This window comes from Botryllus schlosseri, chromosome 11, assembly GCF_051294905.1.
Source record: "Botryllus schlosseri isolate E-star chromosome 11, Bs_hap1, whole genome shotgun sequence".
In the NCBI taxonomy this organism is placed as follows: domain Eukaryota; kingdom Metazoa; phylum Chordata; class Ascidiacea; order Stolidobranchia; family Styelidae; genus Botryllus; species Botryllus schlosseri.
The window spans coordinates 17,330,339-17,354,747 of record NC_137246.1 but is presented as its reverse complement, the minus strand read 5'-3'; the positions used below and the strand labels follow the sequence as shown (position 1 = coordinate 17,354,747).

The window sequence follows — 24,409 nt, the reverse complement described above, 5'->3', positions numbered from 1 at the left end:
ACCTTGTCCTCTACCCGCCTGCTGTGACCTGTGGTATAGGCTACCGCATATGTTCGTTGACGACACTTGCCTCCTGACTTAATAATATGCATCTCGTATTGCAAACTTAGATGTCCTCACTCTTGAATAAACGCCCAAAATGCATGCGTGGACGGGGACGCGGCCCACAATAGCCTGCATGACAAACCCTCGAAAGGATGAAAACTAAAAATTGCCAAGTTTATGTATCAGTATCATTGCGGACTTTGCGGTCACTGCCCCGAAAAATTCAACGACTTTTTCAGTCCGGAGTCAAAATCCATTTTCATGTGAAAGCCACCGTATACTATGTCTAGGGTTACCATACGTCCTCTTTTAAGTTGTCCTCTTTTCTTGAAAGTGTCCTCGGAGGACGCCCAAATGTCCTATTTTTTGAGATTTTGTCCTCTTTTTTGAGAATTTTGTTCAAATTTATGGCCAAATTCAAAGAGATGACGTAAATCAGCACCGAAGTAAAAAGCTGCGGCGGGTATTTCGGGCGCTGAGCCGGGAGGTTTTTTAGTCAACCATCTGATAATGTGAAGAAAAAACTGTATTTAGGGCACTAAGCGAGAAATTTGACCTTTACCATTTTCAGGATTTTCCTCCGGTTTTGCAAGTCTGAAAATTCTGAAAAAGTGTCCTCTTTTCAGATTTCCAAAATATGGTAACCTTATACTAGTCAGTCCGCAAATTTTCCGAGCCTCGACCTAACATATCGATCTTCGCTTTACGTAACATGCCACCTCATTTGATCGCTTGTCTTTTTATACTGTCTTACTTTACTTTTCATTCAGTGTGCATTGTGTATGCCTATTCTTTTCATCGCCTATAGGCCCAGATAGGTGTATGATTTCAAAGAAATCCCAATTGTTGACAATAAATTTAAAAAAAAACTAACCGTTAACATCGCTGGTCAGCCCATTTCCAAATGCCAAATACCTTGTAGTCCTACTGGACTCGGACATGTCCTGGAAGAGTCATATTCAGTCCCTCGACACTAAGTTATCACCGAATTGTGGTCTCTTCTACGGCCTTAGACGCTGCATGCCAGCCTGGCTTCTTCTAATACTCTTTAAATCTTTAATCCAATCGAAGTTAGAATATGCCATGCATCCTCTGTTGGGGGTCTGCCAGTAAAGCTGCAATCGCGAGCAACTGCAAAACTAACACATAATGTACTCCTCATTAGGGATGGTGTGAACGTGAGCTTCATGTTCGCGTTCAGTGTGTGAACCTCGGGAATTTAGAGGTTCAGGTTCACAAACGAACCTTGATAGGTTCTGTACTGTGAACCTTTTTCATGTATTACAATTTTCACTTCATAATAACATCTTTGGTTGAAAGTTATTGCAATCCAACTGCGGGTGACTCTATGCATGGCGCCGGCAACATAAAAAATCCTACACTAGACGAACATGCACGTCGACGATGACTTGCTGCTTTGTTACAAAAGTTTGCTCGAATATGTATAGTAGGGCTCTTCAAAAATGACTTTTTTTCTCAAATCTACTCGATAAAATTGTTCGATTACCTAATTTAAGCCTACACACAAAATTTGGTTCAATTCCAGCCAGTGACCGCTTTGCTACAGGAGAAGAAAGTTTCTATTTATTATATAAAAATAAATGATAAAAAATTTGAAAATTTTCTGTTCACCCCATGTAAGTGTTGGGCTGTCTATAGAAACGATGCTCACCAAATGTGGTTCAATTCCAACCCGTGGAAGCGGAGTCATTGTCGTCGAAAATTTGGATTCGAATAAAATAGTATCTACGGTGACCGATTCTTTGTTTATTTATTATAGTTGTGCTCACCACAAGTCCACAAGTCACCACAAGTATAGTCCGCCAACGATTACCGGACCACGAACTGACCTATCGATCTCGCCTCCTGTGACACGAGACCCCGATTTTTGTCGCTTGCTTTTTTATATCATCGTCTTTTACTTTTCATTCAGTGTGCATGTTTCGTCTTTACATCAACTAGGCAGAGGATGGGTGTCTGATCTAAAAGACTATACTCCAAATTGTATCGCTTTTGTGGTGTATTAAACTGATAAAATTGGTAATAAACCGAACCGAACTACTCGATCAAAGTTGCTTCAACACCATCCAATATTTTCATAGTATCGCAGTATTATGATATTTTAAATGATGAAATTATTAATAAACTGATATTGATTCGAACCATGCTTTTTCACCGAAAGTACCATTCCAGTCCATCAGAGTCCAGCGATCTCTGTGATACCGAGATGACGAGTCTTGCGATCTTTTTGCGAAGCATTTCTTCAGTCTTCGCTGTTGCACTTCTCGACGCGGTCAAGGCCATCTATGCAGATGGCCGTCGGAGGTTATTCTGGGCTCCTCGTCCCCAATTTCACTGTTCCCACGGCGACAAAAAACAGTAAGAAGAACCGATGAAGAAAGAAAGAACAGTAAAAGAGCAAGAAATAGCGACGAAGAAAGATTGATATCGAAGAAGACTGTGACATCGGGCAGTAGACCGAGGTGGATGCCAGTCTAAAGAGACCGCAAATAGTCGTTCGGTATCGTATCTGTTCATTACATCGCCTTGTGTGTCCTGTATATGTCGCATTGTGTGCATGACTTGGGCCGATGAAAATATAATCGGCCGAGTATTGAATATTGAAAGAATGAATTTTAGATAGTCGTAGAGCCATAGCCTTAAAAGCCCAGCAAAAACCCGGAGAAAAAAAGTACTCACAAGGAATGGAAATATATTAGAAAGTGCCGCGGTTTCAAAAAGATCGACATCTACCTAAAAGAACTGTGACAGAGAGTACTCTAGGCCAAGGTGTATGTCAGTCTAAAAGACCGCAACTGCGCATCGTTCGGCATCCTCATATCTGTTCATTACAATGCATCGTGTCTTATCGCATTGCACATTGTGTGTGTCTTATTCAGATGAAAATATAACTCAACGATTCTCGATTATTGATTATTATTGATTACACTGGCCAACAAAATGAAAATTTTTTTTAGGCAGAACATCTGAGAGCCGTTTCTGGGGTTTTTGAGGTTGCTAATTACGAATATCACATTACTTTTGTCAGGGCTCTCTGTCAGAAGATATTTATACCCCTAAAAAAGCCCAAAATTACTGTATTTACCCTTAAATATTCCACTTGGCTGGAAGAAAATCGTAGTTTTTTTCTAATTTTATGCTGCGCAGTGCGCATAGATGGCTAATTGACTATGAAGAACACTCATGTCATTCTCATTCATTTTATCAATATTAACATGGCATGATGCGAAATATTTGTTTGTCAAAAATGCAGTTTGTCAAGCCTAAAAATTGTACTTTTCCAAAACGGAAATTCATCTTCTCCTGTATCAATTGGTCATTCTACCAAGATTTAAGAGGAGTATAAACTATAAAATTTGTCCTTGAAAGGCTTAACTACAATAGCCTACTTATATGTGTCTCATTTCTTTTGACTGGTAAATGGATAATTTTCCACCGAGTCAACGAAGTGGGTATACCTAGTAACCCTATAAAACGAGAAGCTTAAATCTCGTATCTGGTATATTCGAATACCGATGAAAGAATCCAATTTCACATTAGGAGGAGTTCACAGCATGTAATTTCTCCTAAGATGTAGTAAATAAAACTTTTTAGCTGATCACAAAGCACCCAACTACAAACAGTTGGTCCGAAAATTCGTATCTGCATATCGAACACTTGGAACAAACATGAGCATAAAAGTTCACTTCCTGTTCAGTCATCTTGATATATTTCCCGATCATCATGTTGATTAGCAAGGGGAGAGGTTCTAACAAGACATCAGAACAACAATAGAAAGATACCAGGGCAGATGAGATGAACCATAGATCATATTATCTCAGACCGTTGCCGGAACCTTTCGAGAAACTGCACTAAATAGCTTGCAGGCGAAAATCGTACAAAAACCAATTTCGATTTAAAATATATCAATAATATTGTATTACAAATGATTATTTCAAATTTACAATAGGTGGTTGACGTAAAACTGATTGAATTAATTCCACGTTATTTGAGTATCTAGCTAGGTAAATACTTCTATCATAGCAATTTACAACGTAGCGACGTTGTAAATTGCTATGCTTCTATACATGACTGGAGTTTATTTATGTACTGTACAATGTACATGATATCCGTGAAAGTCTGTAAGATAAATCTAATACCCCAAAATATAGTGCGGTTGCTGTATTTTGTTTTAATATAGTCTTCTGTGTGTAAAAATAACAAGTAGATTGAATTTCTAAACTTTATAGTACCACCATAGCAATTTACAACGTAGCAATTTACAACATAGCAATTTACCACTATACCACTATAAGCCGATTTTATATCTAGTCATTACCGCGAAAATGGGAGATTTTGGTCAAAACAGCCCCATGGGTTATCTCCACAACAAGAGCCAATTTGAAAAAACTAAGGTCATATTCGGAATCAGTGCCCTTCAGAACCCCCAAAACCACTCTTACCGCCTCAAAATATGTGTTGACCAGTGTTATCGATAGAATTGCACGCCAGCGCTTTCGGGATTCTGACAACTCGTGCACTAGGTGCCGCCGGTGCACTGGATAAAATCACATTAACTTTTTTTATGAATGCCCCCTGGGCAATCAGTCAGTACGCTAATGGCACATTGCTGAGCGCACCTGGTTCGTTCCTTACGTTTGTCCGTGAAGGCTTTTATCAATCAGTGAGTGAAGCGCACCCAGCGTTTAATGATCGTAGTTTCAAAGATATATGCAATTCCATCATTTTTGGTGTGATCTGATTAGACTATAACTACGGATATCGTGCATGAACAGATTTAGCGCAGGACAGCGCAAAAACTGTATTGTGAATAGTGATTCGACATGCAGGTCTATACGGAGAACAACAGGCAATTGAGAACCTAGAAGCTGTGTGGTGGGGTTAGGATTATTCGAAACTCATGGCGCCTGTCGTACGATGCTACACCATGAGGGGACTTTTCAAGCAATTTTATTACCTTCGTTCGCAGATGATTGCGGTGACTTTTGTTTGGTAATTCAGTGGTAGCATTTCAGAACGTCAATTCGGGTTCCTCGACTCGCCACTTTCGTTCTCTACGAAGAGCCATAGGCCTACGGTACACATGCGTTATACAAAAGTAGAGACGAGCTGTCATATTTCATTATTATTTTAAACATCCTCAAAGTGCATAATATTGGACTCATAAGCCTATCTGCTGTGCATCTTCCTGCATGTCGACTATCGTTATTTTCAATCAAACTCGTTTCCAGGTTCCCAGTTGTAAGGTAAGCCTATATTACTCACTGGTGGGAGCTGCTGGACTTCACGGATTTATGTTGGGATTTTATAACACAAAAGGATAGAATGACTGATAATGAGTCCACGTATTCCGAGTTTACGAACAGGTAAAATAACAGATTTGGAGTTTAGTCTACTTCTCCCTTGTTATACAACCTATAGCCTAGGCATCAAAAAACAATCTCATCTGATTTCATACCAAATACACGTCATCATACTAGCCAAATAAGAGATTATTTTCCTAAATAATAGACATGTGCTGTGTTTTCAGTGACATGTTACAGTCCATACGACATCCTGGTGTTCAAATGATTATTTTTTTTTTTTGGGGGGGGGGGATAAGAAATGTGTAGCTTATATTATTGTCAGTTCTCCTAGTGATTGATTCCGTTTGGCAGTTGGGATCTTGTTTGCATGTCACAAATAATATCGTGCTGTTTAGGATGTATCACTTAAGAGAAATTTCCTATATTATTATAGTCTAGTAAACACTTCCTAAAATCCATCTTTCGTTTGACCACGATTTTTTAAAAATATTTGAACATTATTGTTAAACGTACAGGTCTGACAGAAAACCTAGAAAGCACAGATCGTCTCATGGTCGAAGCAGACGACACAAAAGTCAAGGTAGTGCTCACGAAGCGGAAGACGGCGGAGGTTTGTGTGCTCACAGAGGTGGAAACTGACATGGCAAATGACTTGAAAGCATGGCAATAATTATATTCGTCATTTGCACAAATTTACCCGACTTATTTCAGAGTAATTCTGTCTGCGAGCACTTGGTTATAGGACTGCAGGACTGTAGTACAACAATGTTAACAGATGATGATGTAGCTGTTAACATAACTAACAACGATGTGATGATCTGAAATTCTTTTTGCAATGTTATACACGATTTAGAATGGTAGATGCTAGATGTGGTGTTATATTAAACTATTCATGAAGTAGGCCTACATGATAGGTGAAACCAAGACTTTTCAATTGCAGAGCTGGGCCTATGATAACCAAGTGATCCCAGGCCCAGTGCAGGGTAATAGTCGTTGATTATCATTTCTATATAGTTCTGACATCCAATTTCCCACTATCATGCCCGACCTGCGAATAAACTCTGTCCTTGGTAGCTCGAAATTCTAAAATTATCACACTTGAACTCTTTTTGGCTTGATCAGATAATTAACAATATTTCATTTTGTTGATTGATTATGCAATGTCACCAGAGTCATTGTATAATATCATGTCAGCTATACCCATTTACCCAATGTATTGCTATCAATAGGAACATCTAATGGGGCTTATTTGTGTGACTATCTGCTCAGTGATCGCGGTAGTTTGTTATCTATTCACTATACTAAGGTCTAAGGAGTCTTGTCTTTGAATTTGTCACAGCTATCATGGTGATAGACCTTTGTACTACCCCATCCTATAATAATGGCTTGCATTCTTCTTGATGTTGAATCTGTTTTTAAAAGTCCACTTTAAATTTCATCATAAATGTTTTTCTTGCTGAAATCTGACCACTGAATGCTTTTTGAATGTAATACCAAGATGTTGACAAAACTAACGACTCGTACCAGAATTCCATCAGGTTAATTACTAGCCTACAGAGTCAATTTTACTAGTCTTGCTTAACACTCAGCTTTGCATGCCAAACCAATGACGCTGTTGTCTGATACTGCGCTAATTACTTCCTTCTAAGTAATCTTTAAAATTGTACGATATTTTTGTTCTTTTATGTAATATTTTATTGCACTGCCTGCTACCATCAAAGCAACAATGCCAATTTGTCAGTTTGCTTTGTACGCACATCAACCTTTCTGTATTCGCATATTGTCTGAATCATATTTTCTCTGTATACAGTTCATTGTACAATTATTGATTTATCACAACTTGTCTGACTGATAAATTATGGCACTGTTTGATCAAACTGTAATCCCATGAAAATGCTATTATGATTGTGTTGATCAAAATACTAAACCGGCTATCCGTCTTTTGGGCAGCCATCTCTAGATGTTGCCGTCCCTTGATCCTGGCGCATACTCCGCGATAATAAATCAGTAGAGGAATGATTCAATCACAGAGTTTAGACTGCATAATTTTCTGTAATTAAGGTAATATAACTTTCAAGATAACCTTCTGGATTACATGTTGAATATACAGGAGAAAAGACCGTAACAATTCGCACGCCACCACTTGGAGAGAATAATAGAGATGAAGATGTGCGCATCGACATGCAGGTAATTATTTTATTCATTTTGTGATATATTTGATTCAATTCTGTGGTATATGTTCGAACACGGTGCCGGATATGGGTGGTCTTCCTTCATTGTACTGCGCACCTCATCCAATTTACATTTTTCTATAATCTATAATTATGAATCAACGAATGTACTGCTCAACTGGCTGTGAAACAATTCAGAGTAGGACATATTGATTAGGTGTTAGCAATTTCCTAATTTATCCCTGGTCGGATTTCCTTATAGGCTTGTATAAATTCTAGCATCACCCGCTATTACTGTTGATTTTGCAACACTGGGTGTCTGGTTATAATAATACAGATAGTGTCTAACATTCATATGAAGGTCACTGAAAGATATTGTACTTTGCACAAGACATGTTCAAGTTTGCTTTATGCAATTCCGTTGTAGTGGAGTTTGGCCTGAGAATATGTCAATTCGGGGGTAAACTGCCTCGATATCAGGTGATGCATTGGCTTACCATTAGTTTAGATTTGCGTTACACGACATGTTAAGAAATTCTACCGGCGGCATGAAGTGGTGTGTGGATTATCGGCTTCGTATATCGAAAAACTCTATAGAGTTACTCGGCCACAGAAGCAGCAGATTTCCTTTGATCATACAAGCGATAAGTAAATACGTCGTGAAATTGGTACATGGCGTCTTATCACGCTCGCGAGTGAAGGAACAGGCAGCCTACTTCTTGATGTACCACGATTTGTCTCTGGTATATCGCAGCATTCATTTCGTGGCATTCCGAGCAAAATCGGAACGTTGCGGTTGAAGCATTACTGAAAGTACGCGCCTTTCCGGCGGCTGTAGAGTGTAGATGCTCGTTGTATCATTGCGTTAACCTCGGACTTCACGAATTCCGCGGAAGTCATAACGGGAGTTTAACTCGTCCTAGTGTTCGCTTGGATTACTTGCATGCGCGACCTTGACCTACGCGAAAAATTACATAGTCGACGTAACAATGATGTTGTTTGTATTAACGATCGTCGTAGCTCGTGCATCTCACACTTATATGTGCGTCGGCTTATGGGAATTTTCGTGGGTGAATACCTCGAGAGCTTAACCGACTAAAGTTGTGCAAACTGGATATAGTTTTAACGTCAATAGAGAGAGACGGATGGGTAGCTTCCATTGTCACTTTGCCGAGGCTTGTCTGTCGTTGTCTCTGGTATATTCTTGAGAAAGCGATTTGGCCACTTCGGTACCGCTGCATTTTCAGGAACCCATTTCATAGTTATTCACATGATGCTAGAAATGGCTCTTTGCCTACTGCCTACTGAGTTTCGAACGGAATATATTTCATGATTTGTTGCTGTCGCGCATTTTACGATGTTTGATTGCACACAAGAACCAAGCCATTCACCGTTGCAATATAATTGAAAGTGCTCTCCCAAGCGTTGGCGTATGTTACAGTTCATATCTCAATTATGACTCATCGCGTTGGCGATGTAAAATAATGGTTTCTTTTGTCATTAAAAGTTAGCTTATTAAATTTCGAGGGGATGGACCAGGTGGGGCTTGTGCGTCGACGTTGGTTTTCCTGCGACACACATACGAAATGCCTTGTCCAATAATCTTTCGGCCGCTATTTTAGCTTCCACTCGCGATTCTGTAACGAACCAACGGCTGATCGCCTTCGTTCACAAAAGAGTTGCAGTATTCACGCGGCGCTGGAACCGTAAGACCTTTATAAATTAGACGCGCCCGCCGTGAATGAAGGTAGTGGCGGAACTTTCCCGTCAAGACCGAGATGGAAATCTGTCGATATATTTTGTATTCTTTACAATATTCGTGTCCCGCCAAGAACTATATTCATTCATTCCAGTTCAGTATAATGACCGCTTAGTCGATTCGCGGTGCGGGGTTGATTATTTTTAGTGAGTTTATACCAGGGTCTTCGATGTCCCGCGTGCTGGTTAATCACCGCAGCGGGTTCGCGATTTATCTGAATCACCCACCGCATTTCCTGCGGTGACATTAAACGTGAGATATGACTGTGCCCGTGTCTTCTATGGGGAAGTGCCCTACATTTCTCATTGTTGTATGAAGTAAGCTTCCATAGTTTGATATAATCCGCTAATGAGAATTGTTGAATTGGGATTATGTTCCCCTGCCGGAGAAGGATGTTTCCTAGATATTATTGTAGTGGAACTTTGAGCCCACAAGCTTTTGAAATAGTAAAGAGAAAGTAACATGAAGTCACTGCAACCGTTCGTCCCAACGCTACAATAGCTTATCTGCCGCATATCAAAAACTGAACACAGTGAACAGATACGAGACCTTGGAATGTGTTGCACATGCCTGACGTGATTTAGGCGGCGAGAGAGAATTCACTGCTTTTCGATGCAGCGGTGAGTCATTCGTTGTTTAGCCATTGCTTTTCGGCGGTAGACAATGTCCGAAATTTTATATTGTCATGGCGATGACTTGAAATAATGCGAGTGGCTTCAATGGGTGGAATCGGCCGTTTCCCTGTCGGTCGGTGTAGTGGATCTTGCTTCGCTCGAATGAGCCAGGCTCGTTTTCTTTTGTTGCGTTATCGATTCCTAACGGGCTAGGCTATTTCGTTAACCGAGAACCTTCTGCCATTATATTTACAAAACTCTGCGCGATCGACTCACTTTGATGAAGCTCGGTCAGTGGAACTAGTTCTGTAGTCGGTTTACCGCCGTTCGTGAAGATACGTTACGTTTCCAATCGGGTACTGGCCGGTTGTAAATCGCTTGTGTACATAAAGATTCGCACTACACGTACTCTTGTATAGTTTGACAAATGTGTTAAATCACCGTTATAGTTATAACTATCGCGTTACATTTGAAGGAGCCGGGCGTGGAAGTGTAGAGAGCGCGCCGCCCTTTTCAATTCGGACAAGGTTTTCAATCAGTCGTGAGTTTATTTACTGGAAACAATGCCCGATTCGCCGCGAAATTGTCCTGTCCAATTATCTCTTGTGTCTGATAGCTTTGACACCTGAAATATCGTGATTTATCCCGCGCGGAATGCTCGGGTGACTATCCCGTTGCGTTGTCGTGATACTTTCAAAAAACGCGTTGTGTTTTACTGTCGGCGATTAGCAAGGATGCTGATATACAACTTGGTTGTGTACCGATGCTCACATTCGTTCGTTGGCAGTGGATATGCACACATCGCGATTTTATTACTTTACTTTTGTGTCATCTTTTGTCTTGTAAGAGGTCAATTACCGGTACTCGAAACGGCCTGTAAATACGCTCTGCGAGGAATAGAAATGCGCAATTAGCACCATCGCGTTTTAGCGGGGCTTCCTCACGACACGTCGCCGATAAGATAGCGCTACGGTGAGAACGCACGCTATTTGTTGGTGTCCGTATGACTTGTTGGCATTCTGTACATTATCTGCTATTCACCGATGTTAATTTCAATAACAATCTATTCCGAATGACTGCAATAATGGCCGATACGGTGTAAGGTACAAGTTTCTGGATATCCTGGAAAACAAAGTCACCGTCTAGTAGGGCTGGGCAAATTCGAGTTCGTGGGTGATTCGATTCTGAATCACGTATTACGCTTAGAGTCCAGTATTCGAGTATCACTCATTATGACGTCACAACAGAATGTACTATATCAAAGTTCAAATATGTACCTTTTATAACACCACAAATAACATAATGCCTGTTATCTGCCACATTAAAGATACCATACCGATCTCATTGCACTTCTTGACAATGTTGTGGGATGACACGGCCAATCGAGGTTTCAAGGCTTCCTCAGTGGAAAATAGTATCAAACTATAATTCTCGTTAGTAAATTAACATTCAGTTGCGAGGAGCGTATAATTTCAGTACTCGAAAAAAATCGTCTTTTCCTACTCGACTCGAATCATTAAAATTAATTCTCGATTCAGATTCGAGTACTCGAATCATTGTGTCCAACCCTACCGTCGAGTGAGACCCACAAAGTTTAAAATCCGAAATTTTGTATTTTGAAAACCGCCGTGTCAATGGCGCCATGACGCTTGTAATATTATGCAGTATCATTTCGCCGAAAACAGCAAAATTCGCGATTTGGTATTTTGAAAACCGACATGCTTCGGTACGGCGACGTCATTACATTTGATGTATAAATATACATACAATATAATAAATACAAATACAGTTGACTGCTAAAACAAAACAATAATATAAATACATTATAGCGATACAATATTGACTCCGAAAACAGCACCCATCTGAGCAGTCGAGCACTTCCATTGTCGCTGGCGTATTTGTCCCGTCTGGAGTGTGCCGTCGGCTGTCTGGACCCCTTTCGATACGCGAACATAATGTGAAATTAATGTTGCGTTCATATTATTCGCTCATCTCCGATAAGAGATCTGAGAGGGAAAGAAAATTGTCACAGTGGACGTATTTTCTCGCTTGTTACCGCGAATCGTGAAATTGTCCAAGCACGGAGTCTTCACTATTTGTGCCGCTGACGCCAACGATAGTTAGCATTCGATCCGTAACAGCGATAAATTCACGCAATCTTGCCATTGCGAAAACTTGTTTTTAACACTTCCAAATTACGATTCCGGGTACGCCTATAAGCAAACGAGCGATGTTTAATGTCGCCCGTCTCCTACGTTAGCGGACAATAGGCGGACAACATTTGTTTTACCTAGCTGTTAACACCTGTCCGTTTCGTCTTATTCCACGCCAGCGTGACGCGGTTAAGGCAGATCTTGATTAGACTGAACGCAAACTGCATAAATCGTTGTGTTCGGGCACGTCCGGAACAATTTCTTTTCTGGAAATCTTTACCGGTTTACGCCTCTACGGTGTGTGAATTTCGCATGTCTTTTTCGTCGTGAAATAACTTCTCTATCCCGTACTGTTCTTTAATAGTTCTAGTTGCACATTTATAAATGAATTACGTGCCCCGTCGTGGTACGGTTGTTCTGTTGTGTGCTGTTCTTGCAACCATCGGTATACAATGGTATAGCTCAGAATCACCACAGATCATCCTGTATGCTGGTAGTTCTGTCTGTCTGATTCTTCAGTAATATTGTTGCACTGATGTTCGCGTGAAAAGCAGATCCGATTACGATAAAGTAATATCGGTCCGTGGACATATGAGCATGCGACATTACAGCATGCGAGACTTCGGCATGCGACAATTTGGCATGCGACACATGAGCATGTGGGTTAAACTACGGGTTAGGGGTAGGTTAGGGTTGGATTTATGGTTGGGTTAGGGTTAGGTTTTAGGTTAGGTTAGGCTAGGTTAGGTTAGGTTAGGCTATGTTTCGGGTTAGGGTAAGTTTTAGGGTTATACAGTCACATGCTGAAGTGACGCATGCTGATGTGTTCCATGCTGAACTGTCGTTTTCCATTGTGTCGCATGCTCATATGTCGGGCAACCAGTAATATCAACGAGTCGCATCAAGTGTTGAATCCAGTTAAATAGTATATACATAGGGTTGTTCAAAAATATCTATTTTTTTCGGATTCCAGCCATTCACTGATTAAAATGGCAGGTTACCCTAAAAACGCTGCACACCAAATTTGGTTCCATTCGAACCAGTATATAAGCCGCCGCAGAGCCAATTAAAAATTGTAATTTATTAGGAAAAATAACAAGAAAAAATTCAAATTTTCCTATAAACCACGTGAAATTGTTGAGTTGTCTTCAAGAACGATGCAAAACAAATTTGACTCGATTCCCACTAGTAGAAGCGGAGTTATTTCAGTTTTTTGTTGATGATTCTAGGAGGTAATCCGAAAATTATCAACGAAAAACTCAAATAACTCCTCTTTTACTAGTTGGAATTGATTCAAATTTGTTTTGCATCGTTCTTGAAGACAATTTAACAATTTCATTGGGTTTACAAAAAATTTCGATTTTTTTTCAATTTGTCCAAATGAATTGAAAGTATAAATTGGCTCTGCGGCGGCTTATACTTGTTCGAATTGAACCAAATTTGCTGTGCAGCGTTTTTTAGGGTAACATGACAATTTATTCAGTGAATGGCTGGAATCCGGAAAAAAGGTTATTTTTGAACAACCCTTTGTTCATATTGAAATGAACCCGAACATGAATGAATGAATGAAGCCAGTTGGTTGAGTTGGTTAGTTAATTGCGGAACTAATTCTAGCTCTAGCTCTAATTGCTCGTTTTGTAATTCCGGTAGTTTACCAGACGGTTTCGCGTGTGTCGCGTGTGAAAACGGCGCACAGCAATCCTCGGCATGTTGATAACTGTCACACTTTACCCCGCGGATTAGCCTTTCCGCGCCGTAACATTAGCATTCCCGGCGTTTTCTCAGCTCGAGATGACCGGGATTTAGATGGCCGGTCGCGGTTGATTGATCTCGAGAGGGCTTTAAGCGTCTCGGTGAGAAATCGATGTCCCTGTGCGGCTGGGGGCTACTTTGTTTTGATCCGATCCTGGGCGCAACCCCGCTAAACCCGTCGAAAACCGCAATATGCGTCCGCGCGTTAGATGTTGTGGTAAGGCGATACCTCGCCCGTTTCCTCCCGGGCTGAAAGTTGTCCTTGCAAATACATGTCGACCGTTTGTCAGAACGAACGCGTTCGAATCTGTTGTCACCCCGAACGGATCATTTTAAGCGAAGGTTTCAAAGCCGTCACGGATGTCTACGTTTCTCATCGGCTCGTCTTGAAGTCGCAGCGCTCGCTACGTAATCTAGTCGGAAATGAATTGTACGTGATAGACTCACACCGAGCGTTTCATGTCCGGATGTATCACGCGTGGTTACTGGTTAGTACTAACTTGTACTTGATATCTGCTTGACGTAATCTCTTTTTCAAGTGTTCGACCGACTTCTCCATTCCAAGCAGCCAAATTCGCACCGTCTGATCATCCTACTTATAGTTGAATAATAATCGTATTAACCCAGCTTGAACTACAGGGGGACTTCGTTAGCGATTAATTTATGCGCATATTGATGAGTTGAAAGTAGTGGGTTTGTCTCGGTCATGCTACCGGCACAGTATACTATCGCGGTTTTCAGCGAGTCTGTATCCTTATATGTAGGTACTACGTGCGTTGTTTACGGTATAATAGGGTTAGAATTCCTTGTGAAATTCAATTATCGCGCGGAATACCGATCGCGTAGCGTTCTAACCGGGGGTCGGGTTGGTGTAGCGTTCACGTTATCCCGGAGATTCCGTTACAAGCAATCAGCCGGGCGAAACGACATTCGTTGTTGTACGAATGTACGTCCTTGGGAATTCGTGCGCGGGCCGAGTATTTCGATTACGCGCAATCCAGACCGGCTGATTCTAACCAGACGTGTATCGACGCGAATTCACGACTATTTCCAACTTCGATATCCGTGCCATTGTTACGCCCTCTAGCATGAACCGTGATTACGCGCGTTTGTGGAGAGTGGGAAAAATCTGCACTCCAGAGACACTTAACAACTTCTACATACGTTGAGAGCGACTCCGTATTGAACCTTACCACAGGAGATATTCTTTTGTGCGATGCGAATTAATTTTCGGAGTTAACCGTATGGTATAAACTGTGATGTTCCCGGCATGGCCGTGTTGAGACAGTAACGACAACGGCACGCGTGGAATAACATACCGCGTTATCTTCGCTGTCGGTTTGGCGACCGTGTGATGGTAAACAGGTCTTCCCGAATTCGGTTTGATTACGATTTGCAAATATTTGCTGATGGAACCTTTCGGATTTTCAATTCGAGCCGGTCGTTAACTGGTAGCGCGACGCCTCTTTTGACGCGCGCTGGTGAATTACGGCCGGCGGTAAAGAGGCGATCCTTTTCAAAATTCATATTTGATCTCGGACATGCATCGCAGAAATGATAGCGAAAACGCATGCTAGCTTGGTACTTATACCTTGCAATGTACTAGATTAAGTTGAAATTCCTTAGCGAATGTGAAGGATATCACAAGGCGTGCATTCCTTGCAATCTATAGAGGGCAGAGGCGCAGGTTCCGCCATGATTTGTTGAGAATTTAGTGCGTTACGTGGCTGACAGCGCGCATTTTACTCAATTGGTGATTGACACAGCGTAAACATCATTGCGCTTCGCGCATAAACCAAGAGTATTACACATATATTTTCACACCGTTCGACATTGACATCTGGACATGTTGAAAAGACACCACGCTTCAGCGAGTATGAATTTCACTGTACGCTATTATCCGCAGCGTTTAGTTGTTGCGTTAGCTCACAGATTCAAACAAGCCTATCGCTCGATCGTCTTGCTTTCATCGACGTTGCCGTGCGGCGCGCGATGACAGCATGCTACTGACCTGAGCTGTGTAGATTCACCCAACACTGTGGCATCACGCCAAAAATGTGTAGTACGGCGTTATGCGCTATGCGGGGATTGATTGCAGTATTCGCGCGTGCCGGCGTAACTTCGTTGGTTATGATTTTATAATGCCTGTAACGGCAGTGCGCCTTGCTGGGATGTGAAATATCGCTTCTCTTCGCCTGAAGGCGTTCTGTGTCATGCCGTGATGATAATTTCGCCCGCGGTAAGATCCTTAATGTGATAACTTGCAATTATATATACCTTACAAGACCGCCGTCCCTGAACCGGGCTGTCCCGTTGATACGGCCTTTGCTTGTGGTTGAAATTTTGTGTGCTAATCGAAATTTTGTTTTTCAGGACGACAATTGGGGCGAAACAAACACTTTCATATCGGGGACGACAGACGTCACTAATCTCAGTCACGAGTCACTTGCAAAGTTTCGAAAGGTTTGTTTTAGATGATGGTGGCGATTGACATGATGCGTTCTCTCTCTACTGCATTTGGAAGTTGTACGCCTTCCGTAGTCAATACTTTTGATTTTGATGAGTGTAAGAATTATGAACGACGCAAATGTAGTTGATCTTATAGTAAAACTAGGCAGATGTGTTATACTTAAACAGTTGAACTAACGCACTCGTTATCAATTTACTTTTTCTCTGTGACAATATACTAATATATCGAAACAAAATTCCACCCTTCAGAGTTTGTCGCATTCCTGCATTTATTTTACCAACGTATGTGATATCTCGTGGTTTATAATATAGCGCTATCTCATTTCACCTCTAATTTGAGGTTGCTCTCTGTAATTTCACGCGTATGCTGTCAATTATGTTCTAGTGTTTGGCACTCAATTTCCTTAAATCGTCAAAATGAAGGAGATGCCCTTATCTATATCCTGCGGAGAGATGTCTGTTAGAATCGATCATTCTGTCACTTATACAGTTGTTATTTTGCCACACGTTGTCTGGGGTGACTATGTGTCACACATTATTGGTGAAAATGGATGTTACAATAAGGGATGATCTGACTGATTCAATTTAGTAATGCGTTTTTCCTTGCCTCCTACCAGGATCTGGAAGCGTCGATAGGTTTCCGGGACTTTGGATTCATCGCCACCGTGATCCTCGCATTTCTTTCGTTTATTAGTCCAATCGCTTTTGTTGTTCTACCAGTTTTGGTCGATTCCGTCGGCCCGAGTGATTCGTCATGCAACACGCCATGTCAGGTGAGCCAGTTCTTGAATATTCTACCGTACAATTTTTTATTGCATCTCAATGCTTTTGTTGCAGGGTGTTTTAATCAGTATGTCCTTCAAATTACTCATTCTTTTGGTCGGGTCATGGGCACTTTTCTTTCGAAGGCCGAGAGCCAGCATGCCAAGAGTTTTCTTATTCAGGTGAGTACCGATAAAAACTTGGTTAGCTGTCTGACATGAGAAACGGATCATAACCCAACTAGTGTGTAAGATATGATGAAGGGAAGACAGTCTTTGCAATCTCAATGCCTTGTTTAGTGTAGGCTACTTTTATTCAGTATTTCTTCTGTATTGTATGGGTGATGAGGGTATTATAGTAGGAATGTTGATGATGGACCTGACTTACTATGCTTTTCTCCTTAGGAAATGGCGTGCTGTGCAGAGTGTGTGAATCATACAGAAAATGACGTGCTAAATTGTACATTTTTACGTTTCAGAGCGCTTGTTATGGGCTTGGTTCTCATCATAACTGTAACGTATTGGCTATTTTATGGAGTTCGCATTTTGGACAAAACAATTGCGGACAACGGTGGTGTTCAATATCAGGTCAGTTCAGTACATCCGCGATTTATAGTTCTCGTCTTGGGATACATGGCTTTTCTATATTGGTACAATGTGACAAAATGTTGCTGTGATATTCAGGACATTGTCGTATTAAAGTTACCCAATAGACACTTGTTATTATATATAGCCCATCAAACTCTCAATCTTCTGTCAATATTGAATTTTTATGGTGGGTTTCAAGCATTTGAACCATATCAAAACACAGGCTCTCTCCTACACTGTTCCATTATAATACGTTCCCGATTTCTGATAAAGCTCACTGAAAAGTGATAGTAAGCATTGCACATCGGTTAGCTTCATGTACGTAGGAATGATATTCATATAATGTCATTAGAAAATCTCAATTTAATCACACATAATGTGATAAACGCTATTGTGCTGTAGACACCGTGATTAGCACTGAAGCAGTATGACATCACATTTGGTAAGGTCGTACTCGGATTTTTATGTAAATATAGGTGATAGCTTTTATTGCGTTCTTGTGACGCCAATTCATTGATGATTTTGTTGATAAATATGTGATTGAGATCTTAACAAGTTACAGCAATTTATGTCTCATCCAGATTCACTTATTCAGCATATATTGCGAGTTCTTTGTTAAGAGAACTAGCCTGCTGACTACTGTCATTCCTTATCTAAGTTTAAGTTTTTAACGTTTATCTGGGACCACTGCATATTGGAGACCACTACAGACCGAATTGGTGACTATTTATTGGAAGAGACCCGTTAGATGTAACATGCTACGCTCTGGTTAATGATATATGTAGCAGCATATTTTGAAATCACGTCAAAGTACTTGATGTGAAGCGTGGCTCCTTCAGCTCGAGCACTTCAGTCCATACTTCTTAGTACATTAATTAATTTTCAAATGCGTTTTTAATATTGGTTCTACTCCGACAAGCAGTTGTATTGAGACTCATTTATCTTGAACACATGTCAGCTATGCGAAACTTCATGAGCTGTAGACCAATGTTCGCCCAGAAATAATTTATTAACTCACTGTCAGTTCATTAGGATTTACTTCAAATTGACATCAGTCATTATATGATTGAGGAATGACTATGGCTAAGTTGGCTGTCATAATGTGTCTATTCTCCCTATAGACTAACAATTCAAAATTACCTCTAATGCCCCATTGTTCTTTGTAGCCATATGTGACTATTATAATACTAAGTAATAGTGATGATATAATAGTAATCTCCAGGGAAGGATGGATTAAGGTTGCAGTGTTTGAATTCATGTTAAATTGCAATGTTTTGTCTATCTTTGTAATGACTGGATGTTAGATGTGTATCCAGTTTACTGTACTCTCTTCTTAGAAAACATCGAATTCCTCAATTGCCTAAATGCAGTCCAATTAAGCACACTGAAACCAGGTCATTTGATCCGTGTTTGATTATGAACTGCAATTAGAGCTGTTCTATGCATTCTTCTGTATCTCAGTTGGAAGATCACTTACTGCTCGGCTGTTCTATTCCCCTTCAATAATCAATTTAAATTGTCTCCTAAAATTGCCCTTGGGCTGTTTGCCCACCATTCTCAACTTCAAAATTGTTTCTTGTGGTGTTGATGAATGTGATGTAATTCCCTTTTAAAGTGCTGGATTCTGTAAATGTGTCACCACTTAACAGTGGTATTTACCGCCTTCACAGAGAGTGTCTCTTAGCTGTGAAACTACAAGATATATATCATGGTGTACACTCTACACTGCAGTGTTGTACTGTACACTGTTTACTTTTGGCTATTCATGATATGTGGTGACTGGTGAGATATATAGCGATGTATAAGGTTCAATGTATTGTCCTGCATAATTCATGGTTATTGTAAAGATGATAAATGGAGAATCCTTATTCGTTAAAGCCCATTATATCTTTCATCACGTTGCACATGTACTGGGCACATGCTGTTATGCTGACTTGATACCTCATTTCCATTTGTCCATTTGCCCAAAATTTTGATTTTACACCCTCTAAAAGTTATTGATCTGTTCATATCTTCCACACTAAACTTTTATGCTTGACATTGGGGTACAAATCTTTTATGCTAGTCATCGTAATGCAGTACTATTTATTTGTAGTAGGCCTGCAGCAGTTATGTGGTTTTGTGAATTTCTTGCACTCATGAATGCCTACATGTCCATGTCCTACTCATGAAGTTTTCAAGGGGTTTCAAGGCGTAGTTTCGGGTATAGACTTGGGAGTAGAATATATGATTCAACATAGTTTAGCATTGTGTCTCTAGTATTCCTTTAAGTCGTAGAAAGAGCGACATTATCTGTTCAAATATTAGCTCTGCCCGTTGGTCTGTGTCTTATCTGATGTATGTAAGTTCAAATATCCCTCATGAGATATTGTCACTTTTCAGATGGCCACCTTAGATGACTAGCTAATCTGTATTTACCACTTCTTAACGGCACTTGATAATGCACACCTACCACAACTGTCTTACCTATATCATTACATCTAAATATTTGTAGGATATTGTTGGGTATGCCGAAACACTGACCAACTGCCTGCTTTTCATCCACTATCTTGCCGTCATTTTACTGGAATTGCGACAGCTTCAAACCACATATATTGTCGAAGTTATCAGGTCCACGGATGGTGAAAGAAAGTTCTACAATGTCGGTGAACTCAGGTATGTGAAACCGGAAATTATCCAATCCTATTTGTTGTACAAAGTAAATTCTTGCATGGATTATCTGGTAGATTTGTGTTTCCAGTTGCACAAATACAAATATCTAGAAGACAAACCACAATTTTGTGTTAATGCAGTTGTCTTCTACCTGTTATTCTCATGTACCAATTGCAATGACTTCGCAATGGCTTAGCGGTGTAATACCGCTATTGACAGACGAAAAACTGAGTGTAGTATAGTAGTGTCCTGTCTCTTGGGAGTTCTCCATTAATTAATTATGAGAATTTCTTCAACACACATGACATTTTTCAACTTAGAACATTACCCTCTGTTCTGTCCGTGTTTTAATGCAGCTGAGACATCTCGATGAATGATCGATAATCATCCAGACAATGTTTAAATGTTGCAGCCGGCTCCTAGGAATGTCTTGTCTATGTGCTGAAAGATTTGAATCCCACTATATTGTGATTAGAAATCGTTGGTCACAGCATACTATGAAGCAAATTCTAGTGAATATTACACAGATCTGCTAGGTAGAATATAAGGCAATGTCTCTTGTGTCTGATATGTTCAATTGTTCATATAAAACACAAGAGGGATGGTCGATAGCTGCTTGAAGACATCTCACCGTTGTATTGATCATAAGCAGATGTGATATTTAGGTTAATATATTGATCTTATGTCTGTAGCATCCAAAGAGCAGCTGTCTATGTACTGGAGCAATACTACAGAGACTTTCCGGTATACAACCCTGCACTTCTCCACATTCCATCTCGCTCATCTAGGATGAAGCAGATTTCGTCGCAGAATTTTAAAGTGTACGACGTTGACGGTGAGAATTCCTGTATTCAAGTCGCGGCATGATGAAATCAATTGCCGCATATGCAAGGAATCATATTGAAATTTGTGCTTTACGAGTGTGAGAGAGCAGAAGACTTTATGCAATGTATTATATCAGGTCCCTCGACTGATGTGCAAGCAAATAACAGAGCGATGATTGCTGCTGTGGCCAGACGGAGGGACGCTGGTCATAACGAGAGATACTACGAGGAGGCTGAATACGAGAGGAGAATAAGGAAACGACGAGCAAGGTTCGAATATTGTTACTTGCATAGCTTGTCGCATAAAAGATTGTGACTCTTCTCGGCGGTTAAATTTTGCGACTTCGTCTAAACAAGTAGTTCCCAACCTTTTTCGACTCATCGCCCCCCTTATCAAGCAACTAAACCGCTCTTTCGGGATCTTGGGATTGTTAGATGTGGTCCCATGACTTGGTTAAAACTGGGGCTGTGCAAATCCAAATATCAGGGTAATTCGATTGTAAGAATATATCCAAATACTACCTATTACAATGTCATAACAGTAATATTGACCTGGAAAGATCAAAGATGTATCCTTTTTGCAGACACAAGAATAATGGCAGTTACGCGTCAAAATAGTTTTGTTGTTTCTTTGCCATGACTTTCATAACCGGGATCGCAAGGCTACAACGCTTGGAAGAATGTATCAGAAATATATTTTTCTTCAACAAAATAACTCTCAACATAGGATATATAGTTTGTTACTCAAATCATTACAATTATACCAGACTTGTATTCTTATAATTGAATCATTGTGTCCAGCCAGTTTCACCCTTTGTAACAATGTGTATTGTTGCAGGTTGATTGCCGCCACGGAAGACGCCTTCACACACATTAGGCGTGCCAAGGAAGAAGATAGTGCGAACAGCAAGTTATCCAGTGGCATCATGAATCCGGAAGAGGCCTCTCAGGTATAGGCAAGGGAAAGCAATTGTCGCTTTTGTTCATCCTTCGAATATAATCCATGTGTTTAAGTTTTTGATCGCCCTAATTTCATTGTCTTCATGTCACAATGGGATGGTCGTTTACAGGCTATATTCCCCGCTTTGGCGAGAGCTCTTCAGAAATACTTGAGGACCACAAGACAACATCAGCACTACAACATTGAGGATATCCTGAAGCATTTGGCGTTTTGCCTCAAGCATGATATGACACCAAAAGCTTTCCTTGAAAGGTATCACTGATTGTTTTTGTGGTCTCCAGTCCTAGAGAAATTTCAGACCGAAGTTTGGTGATATTTCAACTTGTCGCATGTGTGCCGCAAAAGCAAGAAATTTTGCTAATCAACTGAAGTTTTCATCGGGCATTGGAGTGTGGGATGATAAAACTTGAATTGTAATAAGATCACACATTGTCATGGTCTTTCAACTTCCATCTTTGGGCACATCATGGGAACATTAATTATTATTATTGTAGGTAGTGGCTTACAGGGTTGTAATCCGAGTCATGACTCGATTCACGATTTTCTGATGACTCGACTTGACTCGAGTCTTTTTCTCAAAATACGGAAATGAATCGACTCGAGTCAATATGTCCATTGACTCGACTTGGACCCGAGTCATTATGCATGATTCGAACCAAGTCATATGACTCGAGACTCGGACGGCCAAGAGCGACGTTTCATTGTAATTTCGAAGAGTAGTAAAATACAACTACCCTATTGGGAGTTTGTCTATTGGTACTGGTACTTGAAAATGCGACCAGAAACTATTAAAAGTGAAGAAAATTAGTATATTATAAATGCAAACCATTCGATATCACCAAACAGAGTTATAACGGTGGGTTTAACAAGACTTTATCTGGAAACTGAGCAGTCAGTCTTGGACTCGGACTCGAACCTCTGCTCGATGACTTGGACTCGGACTTTACTCGGTGACGAATTGAAAATGACTCGACTTGACTCGAGTCAAAACTAAAAAAGTGAGATTGACTTGTGACTCGGAGCCGTGTGACTTGGTTTCACAACCCTGATGGGAGAACTTGAATTGTAATAAGATCACACATTGTCGTGGTCTTTCAATTTCCATCTTTTGTACACATCATGGGAACATTAATAAATTTTGGCTTATCCAGGGGGCAAAAAGTGTGAATATGTGAAAGTGCCAATGCTTGTAAGTTACATTGCAAACTCACCGTTGTTTGGTATATTTTAATACAGATACGTTCACCCGGGCTCTTTAATCACATACGATCAACAAGAAAGAGATTCCACATCTTGGCAGCTAGTGAGCGATGAGCCTCTGGTTAACACGATCCGGGTATTGAAATCGCATCATGATTTTCTGCGCAAGCTCTTTTCTAATACCGTCATCCATTCCGCAGGACAAGACCGTGATCAAGCTCAGTCAACCAGGCTACTCGCTTATTGTCACTTTCCGAAAGTCTCCTCGGATACGCCTTCAGGAAGACTACGTCGAGCCAAATTCTCATCGCTTTGTTCTCCCACTTCAAAGTGAGACCTCGGTTTGAGGCAGAAAAGAGACTGGAACTTGCCTATGAAAGTTTGAAGGATATGACTTCTGCTTCTGCCAGTCTGGCTGGTCTAGAGTGGCGCGCATGCATCAAGATTACTGGCCAAAATGGAGATTGCTTTTTGACATTTTTGCGAAATCGCTCAATATGAGATGGATCGTAAATCGGTGTTGATGCTCCACGGTTTTTTCCTATTTGCTTTTTGTTATATATTTTAAACTTTGATACTTCGATCACAGAAACATTCTTTGCGTAAACTATACCAAAATAGTGATGTTATCTAAGCATTGCAACGTTTTGTTTTGTGTCAATGTTTTCACTTTGCTACTCTGTACCCGAATTCATATTCATGATTTTGGTTGCTATTCTTTATAAATTTGCTGGCAAAGGCATGTGCTGCTGCCAAATTGTTCATCATTCTATTTGAAAACATTGCAGCTGGGTCGGGTCCCGCTACAGCTGTAACCTGTCGCAGTGCATATAACGGCTCACGTCTACAGCTGCTTGGTACTGCATTCAGCGTAGGATTTCATGCTAGTCATTCATGACTGTTTGTAATAGCAATGCAATTGTTGCCCAATAAAATTTGTTTTTATGACTTGTTGACCTAAAGGTAGTTAACTAGTTGTATAGCACAGGAGGTGATGAAATTGCTCTTCGAAATATTCTATTCGATCTGAGGGAGCAAGGCTTGCCAGGAGGAGTCATCTTCGCCGCTTCCTGACGGAAGCGCTACGTTCTACATGTCACTTTTACCCATTTCTGTTGTAGAATGTGTCACGT

The 24,409-nt window shown here is 40.6% G+C and overlaps 1 protein-coding gene across 2 annotated transcripts; it reads left to right on the top strand.

Moving 5' to 3' along the window:
* Positions 1-4,760: 4,760 nt before the first annotated feature.
* Positions 4,761-24,224, top strand: LOC145449878 (vang-like protein 1). 2 transcript variants are annotated; one of them, XM_080328318.1, is made up of 14 exons: positions 4,761-5,432; positions 5,888-5,982; positions 7,483-7,559; positions 16,195-16,284; positions 16,908-17,063; positions 17,128-17,234; positions 17,531-17,639; positions 20,134-20,294; positions 20,984-21,126; positions 21,253-21,385; positions 21,954-22,065; positions 22,186-22,328; positions 23,313-23,412; positions 23,477-24,224. In XM_080328318.1, exons 1-14 carry the CDS (start codon positions 5,392-5,394, stop codon positions 23,621-23,623), a joined length of 1,614 nt encoding a protein of 537 aa, XP_080184444.1. In that variant the 5' UTR covers positions 4,761-5,391; the 3' UTR covers positions 23,624-24,224. The 2 variants fall into 2 exon arrangements, with proteins under 2 accessions (XP_080184444.1, XP_080184445.1); XM_080328319.1 differs by having other exon boundaries at positions 4,762-5,432; positions 5,888-5,952.
* The last annotated feature ends 185 nt before the right edge of the window (positions 24,225-24,409 follow it).